The sequence below is a fragment of the Mastigoproctus giganteus genome, chromosome 14 (genome assembly GCF_048544385.1).
Source record: "Mastigoproctus giganteus isolate SK-2022 chromosome 14, ASM4854438v1, whole genome shotgun sequence".
Lineage (NCBI taxonomy): Eukaryota > Metazoa > Arthropoda > Arachnida > Uropygi > Thelyphonidae > Mastigoproctus > Mastigoproctus giganteus.
In genome coordinates, this window is record NC_143588.1 from 94,730,686 (window position 1) to 94,742,113 (window position 11,428).

The 11,428-nt window shown below is 36.6% G+C and overlaps 1 protein-coding gene across 1 annotated transcript; it reads right to left on the bottom strand.

Annotated features, from left to right (window-relative positions):
- Positions 1–7,630: 7,630 nt before the first annotated feature.
- LOC150075395 (heme-binding protein 2-like) lies at positions 7,631–8,849 on the bottom strand. Its single transcript, XM_090388628.1, has 2 exons — positions 8,690–8,849; positions 7,631–7,898 (listed from the first exon to the last, which is right to left on the bottom strand). Exons 1-2 carry the CDS (start codon positions 8,839–8,841, stop codon positions 7,715–7,717), a joined length of 336 nt encoding a protein of 111 aa, XP_090244754.1. The 5' UTR covers positions 8,842–8,849; the 3' UTR covers positions 7,631–7,714.
- Positions 8,850–11,428: the final 2,579 nt, after the last annotated feature.

The following is an 11,428-nucleotide window of genomic DNA, read 5'->3' on the forward strand; positions in this document are numbered from 1 at the left end:
TCTTTTGGATAAAAGTGTAGGACAGTAGATCTGACGTAGTAGATCTAACGTAGCAGTGGGTGCAGTAGATCTAACGTAGCCGAGTGGTTAGGAACGAGGGTGCAGTAGCACGCGCTCTTTGAGTGGACTGGAGTTCAAGCCCGTGACTGCTAATACGATTAACGTTTGTATCGACGATTTATTGTAAATTCCATTGACCTAGTGGTCGTGCTGGAGTATAAACAAATATATATATACAGGGTGTCTATAAATGGTGGGAACACTTTCAATAATTTATTGCACATGGAGTAAGAGAGATACCATTTACTTATTTATACCATGTAAAAGAGAAAACATGAAAGTTTCCCGGTTGTTACTGCCGAGGCGTATAGTTTCATCATTCACCGCCAGTTGGCGTTACCTGTCGTACCTCTACCACACGCATAGCCTTGCTGCAAATGCCCCCGACAGTATGGAAGGTTCTTCGTAAAAAACTTTCTATGAAGCTGTATAAATTGCAGTTGGTGCATAAGTTAAAGGAAGACGACAAAGAGAAGCGTTTACAGTTTTGTTGTGAACTGCAAGGACTGACAGAAGAACATGACGACTTCTTTAATTCCCACATTGAATCGTTGTGAAGTGATATAATGTAAAAAAAGCATTGACATTTTCTGTTTCACAAGGTACGTATATGACACTGATAACTATCCTAGTCATTGTGCAATAAATCACTGAAAATGTTCCCACCATTTATAAACACCCTATATACAGGGTGATTCACTACCAGTGCGACAAACTTGCAGGAGGTGTAGGGAGCACAAAGACGAATCGGAATCACATAGCATTGGGACGTTGAACGGGAGGTCGCGTGAACAGCGATCCAGCTGGAAGTCAGCATTTGCGAACCGATTCCCGAGGCAGTAAGATGGACGAGTATTCAAACGTTGAACTGGCCGACATGCACCTCGCGTATGGAGCTGCGGACTGTAACGGGCGCGCCGCTCTGCGCTTGTACCAGGAACGTTTCCCGCACAGGCGTGTTCCTCATCATACGATTTTCGCACGTGTGCACAGAAGGTTACGTGAGACTGGTTGTTTCACGAGAGGTACCATGAATCGAGAGCGAACGACGAGGACGCCAGACAATGAGGAGGTCCTATGTAATCCGAATACGAGTATTCGAGCGATAGGTCAACGACTGGGTATTTCCCAATCCACTGTATGGAGGATACTGTCAACAAACCAAATGAGTTCATACCATCTGCAACGCGTCCAATCATTGGAGCCTGCGGATTATCCACTCCGGAGGACTTTTGCTACTTGGTTTCTTCAACAGAAACGGTTCGCAAATGCTGACTTCCAGCTGGATCGCTGTTCACGCGACCTCCCGTTCAACGTCCTCTACAGCATGACGAAGGCATTTCGGATCCTGCAGTGCTATGTGATTCCAATTCGTCTTTGTGCCCCCTACACCTCCTGCAAGTTTGTCGCACTGGTAGTGAATCACCCTGTATATCAACGGACCCAGTCTGTGCCAACAAAACATTCTCCATACCGCGATACCACCTCCAGATTCTTGGGTTGGACAGTGGAACAATGGAAGAAAGTCATGTTGTAAGACGAGTCACGACGCTGTGACTCGTCTTGGGTTGACTTAACAACACAAGCAGCAGGGTCAGATTCTCGCCACACTCTCTGACTGCTGTCAGTAGAAAACAGCGTCGTGACTCGTCTTACAACATGACTTTCTTCCATTGTTCCACTGTCCAATCACGACGTTTCCGGCACCACAGCAATCGGATTTTTCTCTTTTTCTCTGAAACAAGTGGATTCCAAATAGACAGGTGACTGCCAGTACCTAATTTCTTCAATTCCCTGCTCATGGTAAAGTTTGAAATAGGGTAGTTCTGGGCTTGGATGAATTCAGATGTTATTTGCTGCACACTGGATGTTCTATTTTTCCGTACGGTCCTCCACGGCTTTGACTCATGAAGTATTGTTTTTCGGTCACACTTTTGCCTTTGAGATGTGGAAGAACCACTTGCTTTACAGTCATTGAAAACCTTTGAGATGGATGCTTTTGAGAAACCAGTTATTTCTTTCATTTCTTGAATCATGGCTCCTGATAAATGTGTACCCACGATAAGGCCTTTTTCAGTGTCTGATAGATCACTCGTTTTCCCCATTCTGGCTTCAGATTACTCCCTTCGAACAGACTATGCAGTCTTTGTACTAAGAATCAACACGTCATCACCCCACATATTACGGTTTTCTTTGCCTCTATTGCATTTTTCCTGTCTCTGGCTGTCTAGATACAAAGTTCGTATATTTTGGCCAGTGTGTGTATAAGAACCATATAAACAAATTGAACATTCTTTTATATAATTCTATAGGAGTATACTTAATGTTAATGTCAGAAGTGTTTTTATTAAGTCTATAAACTATACATTTATAACAATATGAACGCCATTTTATAACATAATTGTATAACAGCACACAGAGTTTGTTGTTGTTGCTATAGGGTTTTAGCTGCGTCAGCAACTGGTCCCCCACGGGTAGTATAGTTGGTATAATCACCATCCTCCTCACACTATATGGAAAAGGCCTGAGTTCGAATCCCGTGAATAACGCGAGGAATTGTTATAGGCCTTTTTCACAACGTGACTGAGTTAGTCGGTCTCAGGAAGGGGGGGAAGGATGGTTTTTCTCTAGGAAACCTGGGTTTCTCGTCTAACGGTGCAATGTCGCCTATGTTGCTAATGAGCCTAAAACGTCAGAATCAGTACCTTAGGCCATATTGTTTGAACACACAATTTACAGACATAATATGTCTGTAAATTGTGTGTTCTGTTGTCGATTTGCTGTTTGCTGGACAAAAAACCAAGTTTTAGGGAGTAAACTATACCACTCTCTCTCTCCTGGGACCGACTAACTCAGCCACAATGTGAAAATTCCCATAAAAAATTCTTTGCGTCATTGACGAGATTCGTACTCAGGTCTTTTTCACACAATGTGGAACAGATACAGAACATAATTTTATAAAGCGTAATATGTACTACTGTCACATAATCTGCGATTAGTGTAACATTATTATTTTATTTATGTGTTTCTTAGTTAAGTTATTTAGATATTTTATTATGAATTTAAAATCAGACTTCACACTAAAGCAGCAAAGCAAATAGCTCAAAGTGTTGTGAGTGCTTGGACTTGGAGGAAACTGCTGACGGCAGTTATTTTACGAATCCGGTTTTTATACTGTGCTTGCTGCATGTTTGCAAAGCAATCTGTAGAGGCTCATGCTACAGCCGAAGGGGATGCTTTTGTTTTAGATGCATAGAGTGTAAGGAGATTAAGCACAAATTCATCATTCAGATAGACGAATAGGAGAACTTTAAGAATAGGATTATTGCCCTCGAAGGAATTCAGTTGTGCAACTCAATGCTTGAGCCTAGACTCTTGAATCAGTAGAATTGTCTACAGCAGAAGCACTGCTGTAGACAATATAGGAAGTACAGGCAACCCTCGTATAACACGGTACTTCTACAACACGGTTTCCCTCTAATACGATTGATAAATTGCGGCAATCCTCGCACAACTCGATAGATCTACAACAAGGTTTCGCTCTAACAGGGTTTGAGAATTGCTGGAAATCTCGCATAACACGGTATTTTTGTACTGGGAAAACCCGGCTATTATGTTAGATGTAATTTTCAACGTTTCCATTTATTTTTGTGAATCCCTGCTGTTGACTCGCTAGTTGTTATCGCCTTCGTGATATTTTCAAAAGCACATTTCTGGAGGTCACTACCATAAAACAATTTGCAGTTTCCGGTTTATTGGTCTTTTCTGTTAGTGTAATCAAAAACGGGTAGTAAACTCGATCTTTTTTCATTTGCTATAGTACTGATAGCTGGAATTCTGTGAATTTTCACTTTATTATGGTGAAATGTGTTTCCCCTTCCAGGAAATACTGTATTCAATCATATAAAAAACATAAATAAATTTTCAGAAACTCATTACTTCGTATTGTGTTTGTTGCAACTTGTGGTGCCGTGTTCTATTTATTAACTGCTCATCACTTTTACTGTTTTAAATTTTACAACGTAAAATTTAAACGTTAAAAATTTAAAAGTTTACAACGTACAAGCGTAAATTTATTTTTATTTTGCTAACTGGAAAATATTCTTCCAATTTTCACGTATCATTGGGTCCACTGTATTTTGTTGGGAGATCTTGGGAGATTCTGTGCTATTAAACTTGTGCTTGTTTGAGACCATAAAAAATAATTGTGACTTCGAAGAGTGCAGTTCGTGACTTCGAGAGAGCAGAAGGAACACGAAATCCAGATGCTGCAGAAGAGATTGTGCTTAGCAGCGATGAAGAGGAAGAAAATTAAATGAACGTACATTATCTCACATATCAGTATCACAGTTTGTAAGGTAAGACGTTTGTTCAGTTATTACTATTTAAGTTACTACTATTATAAAAATAATAGTTAAAATATTAAGTTATTACTGCTATAAAAATGAAGTTTCCGATAATTATTAAAAAAAAAAAAAAAAATGGCGTATTTTTGTTAGCTTTTGGAACGTAATCCCCCTTTTTGTACTGGTTCTTAGTCCCGTATAACACGGTTTCGCAATACACGAGATTTTGTAGGAACCAAACTACCGTGTTATACGAGGGTTACCTGCATCTACTATTGGTGACTATCTTGTCAGAGAAACGAGTAATATTTTGTGAACAAAAGTACAGATGGAACTGGACTATTGCATGTCTTAGGGATTAAAGTTAATGATATTGCAGAACATCTTTTAAGGGTATAAATGGTGATATTGTTGTATGCATTGGTACTAATGATATTAAGAATAAGAGATCTGCAGATTTACTTAACAGGTATAAAGCAATATTGAGAAAAAGCTGAGAGTTTGGACTCAATTGGCCGTGGAGAGATTGTGCAAGGTTCATAGGTAGAATTTTCTTCAATACGTTGTGTACTTGCAGAAGGGACTGTTTTTACAAGGAAGGGATACATTTTACTTCTGCAAGTAAACAATTATGACCCCTTAGTGAAAATTCTTTTGTATGAACTTTTACTTTTTTTGTTAATGTATTTCTTATTAGTTTGGGTACTCAATGCATTAATTTTATGTGGATGCAAATTCCTGACAACGAATCGTTTTTATACATTGTTCATAGATTATGTGTCTAAAATTGATGCATTTTCGAGAAACATAGGATAGGTGATGGAATGATGTTTTAGATTTAGCATGTACCTAAATGTATATTTGCGAGAAACAGAGGATTGATTATCAATGAAAAGCTAGGATATCAAGAAGTGTCTTCACATAACTTTAATGGCTATTTATTACACTCCGTTAATTTTACAGAAATGTGCCCTCCTGTTCCAGCACTTTCCATCCTATACAGAGCAGCGCAAAGACCTCAGCATAAAAACTTGACTTGAGGAAAACGAAGCCCAGGCTCATCTGGCCAGCACAGAATCTGTTCTACCTTTTTCATAAACTGGAACGCCATATTAGGGCGCGGCGAATATCTCACTTTTATACAGCTGCACTGGTGATTGCACTGAAGGAAGAATGGACACAAATTAATGCTACCTGCTACAAGAGCTGGTAAAAAGTATTCTACGAGGGATTAATGGTACCGTTGTGGCCCAAGATTGTCCTTCATCTCATTAATCTGTTCATTAATAATCCAGGTTTATTTGTTATTATTTTTTTTTCTTTTTTACAAACGTGATGGTGTTAGAATAATTTTGGTTCGATATTATTCAGAGACAACTTAAGATATTTATGGAAAAAAATTTAAATGTCGAATTTTTATTTGTCTGATTTTAATGAAATTTTTGATGGCTTGATAAATCTTTTTAAAAGATCCAAATATAAATTTCAATAAAAATACCTTTATTGGATGTTACACATAAACAGACGGATGGACATGAAAAGTGATAGGCACTTTATGCATTTGCGAATTCTCGAAAAATGCTTCGTATTTTGGGTTTTACTGCCTTTTAAATCAAAACAAGTTTCTTTCTCATTAGTCATTTTCATTTTCGATGATTTGGATAATGCTTAAATTTTATAAATAGTTCCAAGTTAAATATAATTTTTATTATAGCTCGTTAGACTCCCAAGCTCACACACGTTATTAAAAACACAACACTATATACGATATTTTATCTTTATTATTCTGGCTCTATTAATGATTATAAAAACGTACAACCATACATGAAATTAATAACGAAATATATTTACAGAATGTGAAAATAATGTCATGAGTTGGACAGAGCCACCTCGCTCGCGCCACCTGGGAAAAAATAATTTGTTTCAATAACTGAAGAAGCCAAAAATATATTAGCTTTCTCAGACCTGAATGTGTGCGTTTGTTAAGATTTCTTTAACCAAGCAATAAAAATGCATGCTCATCACTTTATTAGGATATTAGTCTTACTTTATAAACATTTATTATATTCGTTTCCAAAAGTGAAGTTGTACATTAGTAGTTTAATGTATTTGATTCAGAGAGGTAACATAAAAATAGCCATTCGATAACATATATATGAAAATTGCATGAATAACAAGTAGCACAAAAGTTTACTGAATTTATGGAAAAGTACAGTCGAAAATTTATGCAGAGAACGAGAGCAAATATATTTAATTTTTTTGATGAACTCAGCGTATTTAAGTGTTTTGATGTTTGTTGCTGAATAGGAATAGCTGTATTATGCTGTAAAAACAAATAATAAAAAATAAAGTTAAGCTTTTCCTGCCAATATCAAATTTAAAATTAGAAAGCTATATCATTCGCAAATGTACTAATGAATTTTAATTTTCGTTTTATTTCAGTTTTATGTTTTTTAATTCCAGTTGTTTCGACTGGTAACATAGAAGTCGAGAATTGAAGTGCATTCACAGATCGAAGTCTATACATACTTAATTATAATTATGGAACCTGTGAATTAATGCAAAGACAGCTTATCTATTATAAAAATGTAATCATCGTGGTAGTAGAATATAAAGTGGAAATTAGTAACTAATATACACAAAAAATGTGTGCTTTGTGGGGAAAATAAAACTAGATCAAAAGGGTCAACGAAATCTAACACCAGAAAGAAATAAAATAATAAAAAAAAAAACTCTTGAGAATAAAAGAGAACCTTTGTGGAGGAGGACTCTTGAGGGGAAAAAAGACGAGGAGAACAAATTAATGACTCCATTAATGAAAAAAAAAAAAAATTCAAACATTTGAGACGAAACCATGTAATACTACATAGTACATGCTATTTAAGCATCGTATTTTGTTCTAATTTGCTGAAACTTATGGAGATAAGTTTCAGGGAATTAGATATCCCCTATGGAAATTTTGTAACAAAGGTATTTTAATGCGAACAAAACAAAAAAAAAATATTATTGAATGCCGCAAGTAAGATTTAAATCTGTGGTATCAACTGGTGAAATACCACCACTTTGCTTGAAGTGGTGAAACCCATGTTTAGTCTCTAGAGCAAAGTTTCCGGCATCCCCTTCCCCTCCATACTTCTCCTTCAACCCATGCACGGTACTAAGTATTATAGGTTTTGATACCTTTCGTGTTTGGGGTTTTCATAAAAAAAAATAATAATTAAAAAAAAGCTTTAAAATGGTCATTTGGAAAACCATTATTTTTTGGTTAATCCTAAAGAATTTCTTTCCGTTGTGTAATTCATTTCTTTTCAAAAACTTGAAGTTTTCGTCATCCATACTTCATTTAGTCTTTCGTCTTGATCCCAAGGAGAATCGTAAACACACCAATAGTAGAAGCCAGTATTAACCGTTGAATCATTACCAATATCATTAAGTAGCATCTGTGCTTGGCGATCCCACTCCGACTCATCTCTTACATAGCCACTGAATTTTCTATAAATAAATAAAAGTAATTATATTAAAATCTGGTAATATAGCAAATACTATTCTAAAACCTATGTGAATCACAAATCATCATTATTTGGGTACTTTAATTCATATTAATTAAAGTAATCAAAAAGATATATATGTATACAAATACTACTCACTCTACAATGGTAGAGAAAGAACTATTCCAGGTAACAGGAGGCGAGCTGAGCCACAACCTGGTACAATTACCAGGCCCGTCACCACCAAATACGGAGGATGCGGAAAGGTCAGGGAATGACCACCGCATATCCCGGAGCAATATGGCCTTAGTTGCTAATGCTCCTAAAAACCAAAATAACAAAATAACAAATAACAATTACCAGTTCCCAAATGACATATAGGTTTGTATTTACGTACAAACTTATATGCCATTTGGGAACTGGTAATTGTACCAGGTGGATATGTGCCTTTCTGACATCGAAACAATGAATCAGTGGGCTACTCCAGATACATTTTGGAAAGATACAGAAGGACTAGTAAATTGAAGTGAAACTGGGCAATAACAAAAGATTTGTAATAATAACATTAAAAACTTCCTTTCCTTTGAAACAGGTGTATAGAAACTTTCCGAACACCCCGTAATTCTGAGACGAATATTGGAATAAACAAAATAATTGAAATTACCTTATTTGTTATCTGCGTCTTTTTAGTTGCATATATTTTATCGTTTGTAACAATCAATGCTTATCTCATAATGAATTCCTTTTTTATGTCAAATAAAATATCAATTTGAAAGGAGAACTTGCTTTACCTACCTTACAACATATCGAGTTGGTGGCTCCTTCTGAAGAAAAACTTCAGAATCAGAAGGTTTTGGTGGATGAGTAGTGTGAGGAATAAGAATTGATAAGGTGTAATTATTAATCCCATTTTCCTTAATCTTTCTTGTTCTAACAGGAACCATCATGCTAATTTGCCTATCTGTAAAAGAAGGAAACAGTTTAGGCACATATATATATATATATATATATATATATATTTTTTTTTTTTTTTTTCGCAGGCTTATGTAATGTTCAATTATTTCTGATGGCATTAGTCTGTCTGTCCTGAATTTGTCGTTATTATTTGGATATTAGTGTTAATTCTGCTAATTAACATATATATATATATTCAATATTTCAAATTAAATAAAATAAAACATAAGCCAGTAGTATGGCAAAAACTGTAGATGGTACCCCCCCCCCCCCGAGAGGTACCAGTTCCGAAAGACGTGAAATATCACCAAAAGAGGGTTAAAGGAACTACCAAACGATAACAAAATCAAAATAAATTAAAATAATATTTAATTAAATTAATATTTAATTTGAAATATTGGATGTATTTCAGCTTCATATGGAGGAATTGCATGTTGCTGCCTCTAATGAAAGCTTAATTATTTATTTATTTTTTTATTTCATTATAATATAACTTTATTTAATATAATTCAATGATAGCATATATATATATATATATATATATATATATATATATATATATATATATATATATAAGTAAAAGTAGTAGAGATGAGAATTAAGTAAATAAAAGTTGTAGAGATAAAAGTAATAAGTGAAAAGTAAGAAGAAAGAAAAGGTAGAAGAAGAAAAAGTAAAAGAAAAAGAAAGAAAAAGAAAAAGTAAGGGTAGGGGAAAAATAACAATAATGCATATATAAAAATAAGTCAATATTATTATACACGATATGTACATGATTATATTGTCGTATATTCCACAATCCTAGTGTCGTTTTCAAGTATCAACCACCAGAATTGTTCCACAAGACAATAATATAATGTCCTTTGTCTCTAACATAAATGTCCCAACAGAGAACTCCCCCAGAACACTGAATGACCACCACCACCAACCTGGAACACGAACTCATGCAATTTTCTCCAAAGAAGATCCTTGCCGTCGGAGTGATGCAGTAGAAAACGACACTCATCTCACCATCAAACTTTTATCCAGTCGTTTACATCTCATGTCGGATTCTTTGCATTATACCAGTCACAAGGCGCCTCCGTAGCCAGGTGGGAAGGAGCAGCAGTGCGTAGCACACGCTTCTTGATTAGACCCGGGTTCAAGCCCGTCACCACCAAATACGGAGGATGCGGAAAGGTCAGGGAATGACCGCCGCATATCCCGGAGCAATATGGCCTTAGTTGCTAATGCTCCTAAAAACCAAATAACAAACATACCAGTCACAGTTGTTGGTGCGGGAGAAGTGAGGAAAACGTGTCGAAAGGATCGTTGTACTGGTCCGCTAATGTCCGTAGTTCGAATGCTGCACCGTTGTTCTTATTCTAATATGTCACTACCTTACTTTCATGATCACAGCTCGAAAACAGCTCACAAAACGCACTTCTCCATTCCGTTCCAATATGAAGTTTCCTACTCTACGTGCACCAACAATCTTTCCACTTTGAAAATCAATCAAATTACCCCTACCCATATTTCACGAAAACAATTAACCATTCAAGTTGCACAAATGTGTTGTTGAACAAAAGCCGTGAATTAGGGTTAAAATTGAAAGTGTCTGCAATTCTGCCCAGACACGATAGGAGGGAGTATATGATGAGAGCCTTGTCGACCAATTCGGCCCTGGAGGAATTGTGCAAGGCTCAAGGGATAGAATTTTTTTCAGCCTGGTCTGTACTTGTTAACAGAAGGGACTGCTTCTACAGGGATGGATACACTTAAATAGAAAGGGTGCAAGAATATTCGCTGATGCTATCGATGTAGTGTTAGGTGGGTCGGAAAACTGCTAGCTTGGGGAGATACAAAGACTAATAGATTAACAGTAGCCACTGGCAGAGGTGAAAGTGATTCTTGCACCGCTTCTATTGGAATGAGCAGAAGCCTGAAAAACAAGATGCAGAATATTTCAGAGACTGCTGGGAGTCATTGCGGTACTAGTAAACACATGGGTTGTGTTAGGTTAGCTAAGAACAGAAACAGGTGCATGTATACTTGCGTGTACACCAGTGCTAGGAATTTGGTAAATAAATTTGATGAATTTGAGGTATTGCTCAAAGCATCAAAGGCGGATATTGTTGGGATATCAGATACGTGGTGTCATACAGATATAAGGAATGCAGAACTGGAATTTCGGAAGTACAACGTCTACAGAAAAAAAAAAAAAATATATATATATATATATTATTATTTTAGGGTTGCCCGTAATTAAATACATTAACCCGTATTTGTATCTGTAAATTGCGTATGTTCTATGGTTGATTTGCCTGTTTTGCTGGATGAAAAAAGCCCAGCTACTGGGGAGGAAAAACCTTGCTATCTACGCCTGAGACCAACTAACTCAGCCACGGAGTGAAAAAAGCCCATTAAAGTTCCTCGCGTCATCAACGGGATTCGAACCCAGGCCTTTTCCACCCGGTGTGGGGAGGCGGTGACGATACCACTGTGCTACACGCGCAGACACGTCTACAGAAAGGATAGACAGGATAGGAAGGGAGGAGGGGTTATGCTATTAGTTAAGAAACACATAAAATCCAAGGCAGT

What these genes read in the sequence shown, in the direction of transcription:
- LOC150075395 (XM_090388628.1), bottom strand. Translation starts at nt 8,841, where the DNA reads ATGATGGTTCCTGTTAGAACAAGAAAGATTAAGGAAAATGGGATTAAT. An exon ending in CCAACTCGATATGTTGTAAG is followed by an intron (nt 7,899 to 8,689) that starts GTAGGTAAAGCA and finishes ATTTATTTATAG; the next exon opens with AAAATTCAGTGGCTATGTAA.